The sequence below is a fragment of the Schistocerca gregaria genome, chromosome 3, assembly GCF_023897955.1.
Source record: "Schistocerca gregaria isolate iqSchGreg1 chromosome 3, iqSchGreg1.2, whole genome shotgun sequence".
In the NCBI taxonomy this organism is placed as follows: Eukaryota; Metazoa; Arthropoda; class Insecta; order Orthoptera; family Acrididae; genus Schistocerca; species Schistocerca gregaria.
Genome location: NC_064922.1, coordinates 552,158,078 through 552,174,174, shown reverse-complemented (window position 1 = coordinate 552,174,174; position 16,097 = coordinate 552,158,078). Strand labels below are relative to the sequence as shown.

Genomic DNA, 16,097 nt, shown 5'->3' with positions numbered 1-16,097 from the left:
CTAATAAAGCATTGGCTCATCCCTCCCATTAAGAGTACTTCTGTATTGATTTTACAAGAGTGGCATTTTGTGTACTTTACAGTAATAAGTGTATAAAACTTAATATGTTTCTTTAAAAGATTTTCACACTACACTTTTACAGTTAAACCTATCGAAGTGAGGAGTACTTCATCTCCTGACAAAAACATGTTTTAAGTTGATGAATTAGTAAAAATTCAATATAGGAAAAACAGAAAAAGTTGGCTTGTTATCTACAAGTCAAAAAAGTCCGGGAACCTCTGTACTAGAATAAGAATGAATCATGATTCAACTGCCTGACATCTGACAAGTGCCACTAGAATATGGAGATCACTGTATTTTCATAACAAAACCATTTAAGACCAACTGAGAAGCCGGAAGGGAGAATGGTTTCTGTTCTGGTGGTGAAGAAGTCTATGAACTCCTCATTGTGAAGCCTATTACCACACTACCTGTGGCACATGTTACTGCTTGTGTGGCAGGGTCTGATCTATGATAGCTTGTTGCAACAACTTAACCGTAAACCCAAAGAATTCTGTATTTTTATTAAACTGTGAAGCAAGGACCTACATCCTAATTTGTGGAAGGATTCCACTCATCCTTTTTAAGTAAGTGTGTTAACATTGCCTTTCCCTGTTTTGTAGAAAAGACTTTAGATTGGATGATTAACTCCACCTAATTCAGCCTCTACAGTCAAGAAATCTTGAAACACTTCCAGTTTGAAAGCTGCCATTCTACCTTACATAATCTAGCCCTGGTAGAGGCAACCACATAAGCAGCATAGCTCTTGCAGTATATTAAGTGCATATGGCAATGTCTGGAGATCCAAAATAACTGTTACATAAATGATGATTCCATGGTAACTTCTTATTTTCTTGGTAATGTAGAGCACTATTATATCTACATGGTTAGAAGTATACTGTCAGATAAATTCTATGAAGTTAAAGGTGTTACACAGGGAATGTTTAAAGTGCAGCTTTATTTGCAATAATAAGAATGGCATTCCATTCAACATCTGTGCTGTTTTGTTGAAAACTGACATTCTGAGCCCATGACTTTGTGCAAAATACAGGTTGATTTGCACATAGAAGATATCAGTAACCAGCTACTTTTTATAATGCTGTTTATTTATTTAAATATCACTGTTACTGGTTTAAAACTCATAGGTTTATCATCGGGTGCCTTGTTCATGTCAAGATACATTTTACATTAACTTTCACCTTTTATTTCCCCATATGCTGAAATTTCTTTGGAAAGGGGGGGGGGGGGTGTTACCCTACAACCAAAACATGATGTGAGACAATGTCTATTTAACTGTAATTGTGCCTCACAATGATTTCAAATGATTAAAGTGATGATGTTGTGGTTACTTACATTGAAAAATACATGTCATTACGTCATCACTGGAACGTAATGACACGGGGTTTTCAACACAAGTAACCAAAACATCTTCATTTTAACAATTTGTATACCCCATTAAAAATCATAATGAGGCACAATTATAGGTAAACAGACACTGTCTCACACCATGTTTCAATTGTAGGGCACCACCATCCCAAGGAAATTTCCTCATATGAGGGAGTAAAAGATGAAAGCTAATGTAAAGTGTACCTTAATGTGAACAAGCCATTAGATGATTAACCCAGCACTATTTAAATAAATAAATAGCATTATAAAAAGTAGCTGGTTGCTGTTATCTTCTCTGTAAGAATCAGTCTGCAAGACAACTTATATTTTAATTAATTTAATGGTAAATATATCTCAAAATAGCCATATACCAGTGTAGGTGGATAGTGAATGTTTTTATACCATTTGATGACTGGTGTACTATGAGACATACATAATAACATTATTCATGTTGTCATACAGTTTAAGTGATGTAGGAATTATTACATTTAGCATTGAATTTGATCTTCTGAAGATCGATACAATCCTTGATTGTCCACAATTATTACAATAGTTACTTCTTGTTTTTCCAGAAGTAGTGTTGCAGTTGAATTGTTACTTTTACTCCTTTGTTAGTTGTTTCCATCCTGAAATTACCCAGTTTCATAATATTACTTGAATATTTTTTACTATGTGAATCACTTTTTCTTGTAACTCCTAACTATACAAGGTATAAGTTTTGATACACTTCAGCAAGTTATGTAAACGATATATGGTAAAACGCAGTTAAAGCATTATATGAAAAGTAATAAAGTATTTCATTGCAACAATCCAGATTTTGAGTGCATAACAGTGAAATATAATTTATTGCTCTGACCTAAAACTAAAGTTCAAATACAAAAATTGTTCATCCAACATAGGCGAAAATCTTTGGTATTAAATGCCCATATGTGTGTAACTTGAAGTACTGATGATATCTTCTTCTGGATGTTAACAACTACATAATTTTAGACTTCCTGTTGAATTTAGTTTGTGATTTTTGTAGCTACCTGATATACTGATAAGAGTGTTGCAAAGGGATGTAATGATATGAGAGTTGGAAAGGAAAGGATTGTGTAAGAAAAACTAAGCAAGTATGTTCTAATCTAGACACACAGTTCTGATAACAGGTAGAACCTCATGCTGAAACAGAGCAACTGAGACCAGTTAGCACTCTCGGTGTTCCAGTCTCAAGCAGTGATCAGCTAAGCATGTGTGCATCTGTTAACAGCCGCAAAGATTCTGGAATTCGTAGCAACAGCCGTCGCAGTAGTATTCAACAACAGGTAAAAGCCATAGAATTTGGCGAGGAGCATTTTTGTTTACTTAACATCTGAAGTCTCATGCATGTGTCATGTTTGTCCACAGACTTTGCACATAATGTTCTCTGCCATCTTTCATTTCTTCTGATTTGGTTACAGTAAGATGCTCCGCAAAATGCAGACAAAGACTTAGAATAATGTATGCTTATGCTTGTACACTATCAATGCATTTCCTTCTTCTCCCACACGTTTTGTCACAGACCAAAAAATTTTTTGTGATATATTGTGTGTTTTGAATTATGTGTGATTCAGTTACACCTACTCTTTTCTCCAAATTTCACTTTAATCTGTTTCACCCAACTGCATTCTGCTGTGTGCCTAGTGTCATTTCAGTTGTTCTCCCAAGGGTTTTATTCATATGTGTATATGGTGTTTTATTTTATCATAGAATTATCATGAAAACATTAATCCCATGGTTTTTGACAAACTTATTTGTGAACACAGGAGGGGGGAGGGAGGGAGAGAGAGGGGGGCGGGGGTTGGTGGCTGGCTGGCTGGCTGGCTGGCTGGCTGGCTGGCTGGCTGGCTGGCTGGCTGGCTGGCTGGCTGGCTGGCTGGCTGGCTGGCAGGCAGGCAGGCAGGCAGGCAGAGGGTGCGGGGCCCGTCCAGGCATGCATATATGCGCACACACATAGAGAGAGTGATGTGAATTTTCAAAATGTATTAGTACTATAGCACTGGCCTTGCAGTGGTAACAAAAAGCAGAACTTTTGCAAAGCAGGATTGGATGAAACTGCAATAGTGTTTGCATCAGCCACAACAAGTGGTGTGGGGTGCTTGCAGGTCCATAATTGCTTTGGACTGGTGTTGGTAAGACATAACCCTCTCTTAAGCTATGGGGTTTCATATGAGGATAACAAGGGTGAGTGTGTAGAATAACCAACTATGGAACACCTGTGTCATGCCTGTCCATTTACCTTTCAACTGCAGGGTGTTATCTACATCAGATCATTTCATCAAAGGACACATAGCCCAATAAACTTACTAAGCACAATGAAGGCAACAGCAAATTTTAAGGGACTACAGATCTTACAGTCGCTGAGCTCCAGTAGTATTAAAGTAAGTCAGAACATGTAGAGGTTAAATGAGTTAATGACAGGGGTCCACAGAAACAAGGTTACAATTGGTGGAGGTGCATTAAGCTCTGCCAGAAATCGTTCTATTTCGGTAATTGAAAAATTCAAGTGAGGTGGGCTGTTGCAGTTAGAGTAGCAACAACAGTTACAGATAAAAAAGGTAAACACTAAAAACTAAAATTGTAGCCAGAAACAAATTTTATTAGGTTTGTGCATAAGTTGATAGCATTTTTGTTTTGAATGCTGGTATTCCAGTTGTTATGTTTTTATTTGTTGATTGTCATTTTTTATTTGTAGCTCACCGTTCGGTATTTGAGTTTACATATTTTCATTTTGTCACTGGGAGATAGTGAGTGGGGCTGTGGATGGTAGAAAATGGAGTTCCAAGTGGAAAAATTATAACATTTCCAACATATTCTTCTGTTTCGAGTTCAATAGAGGGGTGACAGCAACGAAGACAGCCAGAAACATTTGCTCTCTGAGGTTTGATGAACATCATTTAAATCCATTAATCCACAATGATCCATGTCATTTGTACTCGAGAACTGGAAAATGTGATTAAATGTGGTCATGCCACCATCGTGCAACATTTGCATGCAGTGGGAAAGATTCAAAAATCGGGTGTATGAGTACCACATGTTGTAAAGCAAAGTCACAAAAATCATCAGGTGGCCATATCTGCATCTGTGCTTGTTCATCATCAATTGTCTCTGAACAGCACCACCATTCCTATACTGTATCATTATCAGTGATGAGAAATGGTGTGTTTATGCTAACATAAAGAAAAGAATTGTTGAGCCCAAACAAAGCAGCAACTTCCCTTACAAAAACCTGCTCTTCCACAATGGATAATGTTATGGATCTGGTGGAACAGCAACAATGGGGTGTAATACAAATTCCTTCCCTGTAGTGTAGCCATCAATACCCACATTTATTGTCAACAACTGAGACATCCTGCAGATGTGCTCCGAGTGCAACAACAAGGAAGACTGCGTGAAGGGCTGTTACTCCATGAGAATGTCCATCCGCATTCTGCTAGACTGACAAAAAAATGTCATACAGTAGTTGTACTGGGAAATCATTCTGCTACCACCTTATTCACCTGATCTTGTGCCCTCAGATTCTCACCTTTTTTCTTTCTCTGTCAAACAAGCTTCAAGAAATTTCCTTTCTAGACGAGAATGCACTACAAACATGGCTCAATGAGCTCTTCATCTCAGACCCACGTGATTTCAACTGCTACTGAATGGAAAAGTTACCCCAGCATTGGCAGACTGTTGTAAATAGTGGAAGCTAATATATTATTCCAGAATGTTATTTGCACTCTGCAGCAGAGTGTGCACTGATATGAAACTTCCTGGCAGATTAAAACTGTGTGCCGGACCGAGACTCAAACTTGGCACCTTTGCCTTGAATCGTGCTTGGGTAGCTCTGTTGGTAGAGCAATTGCCCGTGAAAGGCAAAGGATCCAAGTTCGAGTCTCAGTCCAGCACACAGTTTTAATCTGCCAGGAGGTTTCATATCAGCGCACACTCCGCTGAAGAGTGAAAATCACATTCTGGAAATGTCCCCCAGCCTGTGGCTAAGCCATGTCTCCACAATGTCCTTTCTTCCAGAAGTGCTAGTTCTGCAAGGTTCTCAAAAGAGCTTCTGTGAAGTTTGGAAGGTAGATGAGGTACTGGCAGAATTGTAGCTGTGAGGATGGGTCGTGAGTTGTGCTTGGGTAGCTCAGTTGGTAGAGCACTTGCCCGCGTAAGGCAAAGTTCCTGAGTTCGAGTCTCGGTCCGGCACACAGTTTTAATCTGCCAGGAAGTTTCTATATATTATTGATGACTTAAGTATTTGTTTTATGTTTCTGTTGTGTTTATTAAACTTACGGGAAAACACCATGAACTTACACACGAGCCCATTAACATTTATAAGGCATTTTAACAGTGCTTTAAAAGAAAGACTTAAACTGTGCTGTGAATTTTACTGTGATACTGTAATTACTAATGGATTTATTGCGTTTCTACATCTACATCTACATCCATACTCCGCAAGCCACCTGACAGTGTGTGGTGGAGGGTACCCTGAGTACCTCTATCGGTTCTCCCTTCTATTCCAGTCTCGTATTGTACGTGGAAAGAAGGATTGTCGGTATGCTTCTGTGTGGGCTCTAATCTCTCTGATTTTATCCTCATGGTCTCTTCGCGAGATATACGTGGGAGGGAGCAATATACTGCTTGATTCTTCGGTGAAGGTATGTTCTCGAAACTTTAACAAAAGCCCGTACCGAGCTACTGAGCGTCTCTCCTGCAGAGTCTTCCACTGGAGTTTATCTATCATCTCCGTAACGCTTTCGCGATTACTAAATGATCCTGTAACGAAGCGCGCTGCTCTCCGTTGGATCTTCTCTATCTCTTCTATCAACCCTATCTGGTGCGGATCCCACACTGCTGAGCAGTATTCAAGCAGTGGGCGCACAAGTGTAGTGTAACCTACTTCCTTTGTTGTCGGATTGCATTTCCTTAGTATTCTTCCAATGAATCTCAGTCTGGCATCTGCTTTACCGACGATCAACTTTATATGTTCATTCCATTTTAAATCACTCCTAATACGTACTCCCAGATAATTTATGGAATTAACTGCTTCCAGTTGCTCACCTGTTATTTTGTAGCTAAATGATAAGGGACCTATCTTTCTATGTATTCGCATCACATTACACTTGTCTACATTGAGATTCAATTGCCATTCCGTGCACCATGCGTCAATTCGCTGCAGATCCACCTGCATTTCAGTACAGGAGAATTTCAGAAAGACATATACACACACAAACTTTACAGTTAGCAGAAGTGCCCTGAAATTTGATGAAAACACAATAAGTTCATAAATAATTATACAGCTAGTCCTTGCAGCCGAGTGGTCAAGCACAGTAGTAGGCTAAGTTTATTTTAAATAACCCTTTAGGCGAAACCAATGCTTAACTTCAAGACATTACACAATTGCAGTAGCCACTCAGTTACACAGACCAAGTGGGCAAAGCCCAGTGGGCAGCATGCTAAAATAAAAATAAACTGGAAACAATTAACAGATAGAGGGCTAGTTAAAAAAGCTGGCCAGTTGCCATACCAAAATAGGTACATTTCATCAGTCATATTGCAAAACTCTGTAGTAAGTGGAAATGAGCGTTGGGCGTCATTGGCCGGGAGGCCCATTATGGGGCAGGTCCGGTTGTCTGTGTGCAGGTCTTATTACATTTGGCACCACATTGGGCGACCTGCGCACCGGATGGGGATGAAATGATGATGAAGACAACACAACACCCAGTCCCTGGGCGGAGAAAATCCCCGACCCAGCCGGGCCCGTAGGACGTCAATCTGTCACGCAGACCACTTAGCTATCAGGGTGGACATTCTGTAGTGAATGTCACAGTGAAGCTACTGACAAACAATTCATTAAACAATGGGTAATACTGCAACACATACACATAAATAGGATTAAACATAACTCAACTTAGATGTAAGCCAATATACAAGCTTTGTAGGCCACAGCATGAAATCAATTGGACCAGCTATGAGGCCTAAATTTAAAACAACGAAACTCTTGTCTCAGAATCTGACAAAAACCCAAAGAGATTCTGGTCATACGTAAAGCACACCAGTGGCAAGACGCAATCAATACCTTCACTGCGCGGTAACAATGGTGAAGTCACTGATTACAGTGTTACTAAAGCAGAGTTATTAAGCACGGTTTTCTGAAACTCTGTAACCAAATAATATGAAGTAAATATTGCTGAATTCCAATCAAGAACAACTGCCAAGATGAGAAACATAGAAGTAGATATCCTGAAGTGTAGCAAAGCAGCTTAAACCACTTAATAAAGGCAAGGCTGCTGATCCAAATTGTATACCAGTCAGGTTCCTTTCAGAGTATGCTGATACAATAGCTCCATATTTAGCAGTTTTATACAACTGCTCACTTACAGAAAGATCCGTGCCTAAAGACTGGAAAATTGCTCAAGTCACACCAATACCCAAAAAGGGAAGTAGAAGTAATCCGCTGAATTACAGGCACATATCATTAACGTCGATTTGCAGTAGGATTTTGGAACATATACTGTGTTCGAACATTGTGATGTACCAGGAAGAAAAGGATTTATTGACACGGTCAGCGCGGATTCAGAAAATATCGTTCTTGTGAAACACAACTAGATCTTTATACTCATGAAGTAATGAGTGATATCAACAGGGGATGTCAAATTGATTCCATATTTTTAGATTTCCAGACGGCTTTTGACACTGGTCCTCAGAAGTGTCTTCTAAACAAACTGCATGCCTATGGCATATCACCTCAATTCTGTGACTGGATTCGTGATTTCCTGTCAGTACAGTTGCAGTTCATAGTAATAGATGGAAAGTTATCAAGTTAAACAGAAGTAACGTCCAACGTTCCCCAAGGAAGTGTTATAGGTCCTCTATTGTTCCTGATCTACATTAACGACATAGGAGACAATTTGAGTAGCCGTCTTAGATTGTTAACAGATGATGCTGTCATTTACCGTCTTGTAAAGTCATCAGATGACCAAAACGAATTGCCAAATGATTTAGATAAGACATCTGTATGGTGCTAAAAGTGGCAATTGACCCTGAGTAAAGAAATGTGTGAAGTTATGCACATAAATACTAAAAGAAATCCGGTAAATTTCGATTATGTAATAAGTCACACATATCTGAAGCCTGTAAATTCAACTAAATACTTTGTGATTACAATTATAAATAACCCAAATTGGAACAATCACATAGATAATGTTGTGGGTAGAGCAAACCAAAGACTGTGATTCATTGATAGAACACTTAAAAGGTGCAACAAGTCTACTAAAGAGACTGCTTACACCACACTTGTATGCCTTGTTTTGGAGTGTAGCTGTGTGGTGTACGATCTGAATCAGGTGGGACTGACAGATGACATCGTAAAAGTTCAAAGAAGAGCAGCTCATTTTGTATTGCGAAATAGGGGAGATAGTGCCACAGACGTGATACATGAATGGGAGTGGCAGTCATTACAACAAAGGTGTTTTTTGTTGTGACGGGATCTTCTCATGAAATTTCAATCGCCAGTTTTCTCTTCCGACTGTGAAAACATTCTGTTGGCACCCACCTACATAGGGAGAAATCATCATCATGATAAAATAAAAGAAGCTGAGGCTCGCACAGTAAAATTTAAGTGCTTGTTTTTCCCGCACGCTGTTCGATAGTGGAATGGTACAGAGACAGTTTGAAGGTGGTTCGTTGCTCTCTGCAAGGCACTTTATTGTCAATAGCAGGGTAATCACATAGATGTAGATATCTGAGTGGATACTGACTAATTTAACACTGTTGTTGTTGTTGTTGTTGTTGTCTTCAGTCCTGAGACTGGTTTGATGCAGCTCTCCAGGCTACTCTGTCCTGTGCTACCTTCTTCGTCTCCCAGTTCCTACTGCAACCTACATCCTTCTGAATCTGCTTAGTGTATTCATCTCTTGGTCTCCCTCTACGATTTTTACCCTCCACGCTGCCCTCCAGTGCTAAATTTGTGATCCCTTGATGCCTCAGGACATGTCCTACCAACCGATCCCTTCTTCTAGTCAAGTTGTGCCACAAACTTCTCTCCTCCGCAATCCTATTCAATACCTCCTCATTAGTTATGTGATCTATCCACGTTATATTCAGCATTCTTCTGTAGCACCACATTTCGAAAGCTTCTATTCTCTTCTAGTCCAAACTAGTTATAGTCCATGTTTCACTTCCATACATGGCTACACTCCATACAAATACTTTCAGAAACGACTTCCTGACACTTAAATCTATATTCGATGTTAACAAATTTATCTTCTTCAGAAACGCTTTCATTGCCATTGCCAGTCTACATTTTATATCCTCTCTACTTCGACCATCATCAGTTATTTTACTTCCTAAATAGCAAAACTCCTTTACTACTTTAAGTGTCTCATTTCCTAATCTAATTCCCTCAGCATCACCTGATTTAATTTGACTACATTCCATTATCCTCGTTTTGCTTTTGTTGATGTTCATCTTATATCCGCCTTTCAAGACACTGTCCATTCCGTTCAACTGCTCTTCCAAGTCCTTTGCAGTCTCTGACAGAATTACAATGTCATCGGCGAACCTCAAAGTTTTTACTTCTTCTCCATGAATTTTAATATCTACTCTGAATTTTTCTTTTGTTTCCTTTACTACTTGCTCAATATACAGATTGAATAACATCGGGGAGAGGTTACAACCCTATCTCACTCCTTTCCCAAGCACTGCTTCCCTTTCATGCCCCTCGACTCTTATGACTGCCATCTGGTTTCTGTACAAATTGTAAATAGCCTTTCGCTCCCTGTATTTTACCCCTGCCACCTTCAGAATTTGAAAGAGAGTATTCCAGTCAACATTATCAAAAGCTTTCTCTAAGTCTACAAATGCTAGAAACGTAGGTTTGCCTTTTCTTAATCTTTCTTCTAAGATAAGTCGTAAGGTCAGTTTTGCCTCACGTGTTCCAACATTTCTACGGAATACAAACTGATCCTCCCCGAGGTCCGCATCTACCAGTTTTTCCATTCGTCTGTAAAGAATTCGCATTAATATTTTGCAGCTGTGTCTTATTAAACTGATAGTTCGGTAATTTTCACATCTGTCAGCACCTGCTTTCTTTGGGATTGGAATTATTATATTCTCTTGAAATCTGAGGGTATTTCGCCTGTCTCATACATCTTGCTCACCAGCTGGTAGAGTTTTGTCATGACTGGCTCTCCTAAGGCCGTCAGTAGTTCTAATGGAATGTTGTCTACTCCCGGGGCCTTGTTTCGACTCAGGTCTTTCAGTGCTCTGTCAAATTCTTCACACAGTATCTTATCTCCCATTTCGTCTTCATCTACATCCTCTTTCATTTCCATAATATTGTCCTCAAGTACATCGCCCTTGTATAAATCCTCTATATATTCCTTCCACCTTTCTGCCTTCCCTTCTTTGCTTAGAACTGGGTTGCCATCTGAGTTCTTGATATTCATACAAGGGGTTCTCTTCTCTCCAAAGGGCTCTTCAATTTTCCTGTAGGCAGTATCTATCTTATCCCTAGTGAGATAAGCTTCTACATCCTTACATTTGTCCTCTAGCCATCCCTGCTTAGCCATTTTGCACTTCCTGTCGATCTCATTTCTGAGACATTTGTATTCCTTTTTGCCTGCTTCATTTACTGCATTTCTATATTTTCTCCTTTCATCAGTTAAATTCAATATTTCTTCTGTTACCCAAGGATTTCTAGCAGCCCTCGTCTTTTTACATACTTGATCCTCTGCTGCCTTCACTACTTCATCCCTCAGAGCTACCCATTCTTCTTCTACTGTGTTTCTTTCCCCCATTCCTGTCAATTGTTCCCTTATGCTCTCCCTGAAACTCTGTACAACCACTGGTTCTTTCAGTTTGTCCAGGTCCCATCTCCTTAAATTCCCACCTTTTTGCAGTTTCTTCAGTTTTAATCTACAGGTCATAACCAATAGATTGTGGTCAGAGTCCACATCTGCCCCTGGAAATGTCCTACAATTTAAAACCTGATTCCTAAATCTCTGTCTTACCATTATATAATCTATCTGATACCTTTTAGTATCTCCAGGATTCTTCCATGTATACAACCTTCTTTTATGATTCTTGAACCAAGTGTTAGCTATGATTAAGTTATGCTCTGTGCAAAATTCTACTAGGTGGCTTCCTCTTTCATTTCTTAGCCCCAAACCATATTCACCCACTATGTTTCCTTCTCTCCCTTTTCCTACTGACGAATTCCAGTCACCCATGACTATTAAATTTTCATCTCCCTTCACTACCTGAATAATTTCTTTTATCTCATCATACATTTCATCAATTTCTTCATCATCTGCAGAGCTAGTTGGCATATAAACTTGTACTACTGTAGTAGGCATGGGCTTTGTGTCTATCTTGGTCACAATAATGCGTTCACTATGCTGTTTGTAGTAGCTTACCCGCACTCCTATTTTTTTATTCATTATTAAACCTACTCCTGCATTACCCCTATTTGATTTTGTATTTATAACCCTGTATTCACCTGACCAGAAGTCTTGTTCCTTCTGCCACCAAACTTCACTAATTCCCACTATATCTAACTTTGACCTATCCATCTCCCTTTTTAAATTTTCTAACCTACCTGCTCGATTAAGGGATCTGACATTCCACGCTCCGATCCGTAGAACGCCAGTTTTCTTTCTCCTGATAACACTATTTGTATTATAACTCAAGGCAACAGGCAATAGGTCATAGGAAATGTGCCTCGAAGACACTACAGTCACTGATGCTCTTCAGTAATGTGGCAAGTACACAACAAACTTGATATACATTTGCAAATATCTGAAGCATTAATAGCACCGATGACTGCCTTTATCTCACAACAGCAGACCAGAGTAATGACAGAATTACCTACTAGGTGTGGAAGGTAACAGGATGTCACAACAGAGCACAGAATTAATGCGCATTACGAAAGAGATAACCATAGTCCACAAATGGGCATACAACAGTTCCCTAAGCCGGCTTCCTTCCTTCAATGGTCAGATAAATGACAGTCGAGTTCCCAACTGGCATGATGGCGCCAACAACTCTCCACAGCAGAGGCCACTGCATTCTAGCAGTGTTTGGCCAACGAAGAGTGCTCACATGTCCTCAGTCAAAACTGACCTCCAACTACCAATGCTGGTGAGCCAGTCACTTCTCCCGTAACAAGTCAAGCTCCAGAATATATGCAGTACATGACTACACATGCATGTGTTCTGGTTACATGTGAATAGAATCAGTACCAGCAAAGATATCACACATGCTTGACACAAACTATGTCAGCACTCCCTGTCGGAGCTCTTTTGTGACACTACAAGTGGCATAAAGCATACACTAGGTCCACAATTGCACAACAGCAGCATTCCTGAATAGAAGTGCGGAGTCTGTAGTCAGATTATGGCTACACACCACTCACAACCTTGTGTAAGGGTACAAGATTTTCCTTAATTTTGTAAGTAGAAATTCACCATAAGCATACTAGATTTCCCACCTCAGGGCCTACATATCACCATATAGCGGAAATGCTGAGTTGTGGTAGGCACAACAAAAAGGTTCACACAATTATAGCTTTCGGCCATTAAGGCCTTTGTCAGCAGAAGACATGCATACACACTTGCACACTCACACTCATGCAAATGCAACTTACACACATGTCACCAGTCTCAGGTAACCAAAACAACCCTCCGAGCAGCAGCACCAGTGCATGGTGGGAGTGGCAACTGGGTGGGAGTAAGGAGGAGAGGCTGGGGTGTGGACAGGGAGGGATAGTATGGTTAAGGTGGCAGACAGTAAAGTACTGCAGTTTAGATGGAGGGCAGGAAAGAAGGTGGGGGGAGGGGGGGGAGAAAGTAATGGAAAGGAGAGAACTAAGAAGAAATTAAAGGACTGAGGGTGGCGGTGAAATGACGGCTGTGAAGTGCTGGAAAGGGAACAGGGAGAAGGCTAGGTGGGTGAGGACAGTGACTAACAAAGGTTGAGACCAGGAGGGTTACGGGAACGTAGGATGTACTGCAGATAAAGTTCCCACTTGCACAGAAAACCTGGTGTTGGTGGGAATGATCCATATGGCACAGGCTGTAAAGCAGTCACTGATATGCAGGATATCATGTTTGGCAGTGTGTTCAGCAACAGGGTGGTCCACTTGTTTCTTGGTCACAGTTTGTCGGTGGCCATTCATGTGGACAGACAGCTTCTTGCTTGTCATGCCTACATAGAATGCAGCACAGTGGTTGCAGCTTTACTTCTAAATCACATGGCTGGTTTCACAGGTTGCCCTGCCTTTGTGGGATTGGTGGTGTTCGTGACTGTACTGGAGTATGTGGTGGTAGGAGGATGTGTGGGACAGGTTTTGCATCTAGGTGTATTACAGGGGTGTGAGCCATGAAGCAAGGGGTTGGGAGCAGGGCTTGTGTAAGGATGGATGAGTATATTGTGTAGGTTAGGTGGACGGCGAAATACCACTATAGGAGGTGTGGAAAAGATAGAGGACAGGACATTTCATTTCAGGGCAAGATGAGAGGTAATTGAAACCATGGTTGAGAATTTAATTCAGTTGCTCCAGTCCTGGATGCTACTGATTTATGAGGGGAATGCTCTTTGGCAAGACTGTGGGATTTTGGGAGGTGGTGGGAGACTGGAAAGATAAGGCACGGCATATTTGTTTTTGTACAAGGTTGGGAGGATAAGTGCGGTCAGTGAAGGCTTCAGTGAGACCCTTAGTATATTCCAAGAGGGACCACTCATCACTGCATATGTGACGACCACGGATGGTTAGGCTGTACAGAAGGAACTTCTTGGTATGGAATGGGTGGCAGCTGTGGAAGTGGAGGTATTGCTGGTATTTAGTAGGTTTGTTATGGACGGAGGTACTGATGTAGCCATCTCTGAGGTGGAGGTCAACATCTAGGAAGGTGGCTTGTGACTTGTTGGATTGAGTAGGACCAAGTGTAACAAATGCAGGAGGGGGGGGGGTGAAGTTGAGCTTCTGGAGGAATGTGGATAGGATGTCCTCAGCTTCGATCCAGGTAGCAAAGGTGTCAAGATGTCATCAATGAATCTGAACCAAGTGATGGGTTTCGGATTCTTTGTATTTAGGAAGGATTCCTCTAGATAGCCCATGAATAGATTGTCAAAGGATGGTGCCATGCGAGTTCCCGTAGCTGCTCCCCGGATTTGTATGTAGATAATGTCTTCAAAGGAGAAGTAATTGTGGGTGAGGACATAGTTGGTCATGGCGACTAGGAAGGAGGGTGTTGGTCTGGAATCCACAGGGTGTTTGGAAAGATAGTGTTCAATAGCAGTAAGGCTATGGGCATTAGGAATGTTAGTGTGCAGGAAGGTGGTATCAATAATGATGAGCAGGGCACCGTGTGGTAAAGGGACAGTAACTGTGGAGAGTCGATGGAGGAATTGGTTGTTATCTTAATCATTTCACCGCCACACCCAGTCTTTTAATTTGTTCTTATTTCTCTCCTTTCCACTACTTCCCCCTCCCCCTTCCCTTCTGCCCTCCATCTAAACTGCAGCACTTCACTGTCTGCCACCCCGCCACACTATCCCTCCCCTTCCCCACCCCAGCATCCTCCTTACCCTCACTCATTTGCCACACCCATCATGCACTCGTGCTGCTGCTCGCACTGTGGTTTCAGTTGCCTGAGTCTGCAGTTGTGTGTTCAAGTTACTTTTGTGTGAGTGCGTGTTTGCGCGCGCGCGCGTGTGTGTGTGCGTGTGTGTGTGTGCGTGTGTGTGTGTGTGCGTGTGTGTGTGTGCGTGTGTGTGTGTGTGTGTGTGTGTGTGTGTGTCTACTGTTGACAAAGGCATTAGTGGCCGAAAGCTATAATTGCGTGAATCTTTTTGTTGTGCCTATCGCAACTCAGCATCTCCGCTGTATGGTGAGTAGCAACTTACCTTTTCTAATATTTTTGCATTCCATCCTCGATTTTCCATTGATTCATGTTTGACTGATGGCTTTTCTTCAATCCTAGCCCTAAGCTGTTTTCCTTTGTTACTATTTTCTTTTGCGTCACTATACTCAATGTCTGCCCTTCTTTCTCTTCTTTCCTATGTGTTTCTTGTCACCTTAGAAACCAAACTCTACTTACGAGCCACACCATATCAACCGACCCGTCCACACGCAACAGATGGTCTCAAGACCACACTGATTGTCGTTGCAGCATCTTATGTATCACATTACTACCACCAATATAATCGATCAAATACTTTCAAACTAGTCACTCTCCCTGCGTCATTTCTCTCTCTCTCTCTCTCTCTCTCTCTCTCTCTCTCTCTCTCTCCTCTTTTTTTTTTTTGCATGTTATGTGCAGCACCTTTCCGGTGCCACTCGGCCTTGTATCTCTACCTACGAACACCTCCCACACTTTCTCTGTTCTATCCCAGTTTCCACCCACTGATTTCACCTCATCCAATCACATCTGCCATCCCCCTTCTTCATGCTTATCTACCCTCAGACCTGCTGCCATCTCTCTCTCTCTCTCTCTCTCTCTCTCTCTCTCTGTGTGTGTGTGTGTGTGTGTGTGTGTGTGTGTGTGTGTGTGTGTGCGCGCGTGCGTGCGTGCGTGCGTGTCTGTATTAATTATTAGTTATTCACTTCTCGTCATCTTCCTCAAATTTTGTCTCGTTTCTCCCCTCCCCCTTTTGCATCCATTTCGTCC

At 41.2% G+C, this 16,097-nt stretch overlaps 1 protein-coding gene across 3 annotated transcripts in view; it reads left to right on the top strand.

The window, feature by feature from the left end:
- LOC126353953 (adenylate cyclase type 9) overlaps positions 1–16,097 on the top strand; it is a 218,207-nt gene that overhangs the window by 134,610 nt on the left and 67,500 nt on the right. For all 3 annotated transcript variants that reach the window (XM_050003253.1, XM_050003250.1, XM_050003251.1), the window contains exon 7: positions 2,574–2,729. In XM_050003253.1, coding sequence (XP_049859210.1) covers positions 2,574–2,729 — 156 coding nt within the window. The remainder of the gene's footprint in view (positions 1–2,573; positions 2,730–16,097) is intronic.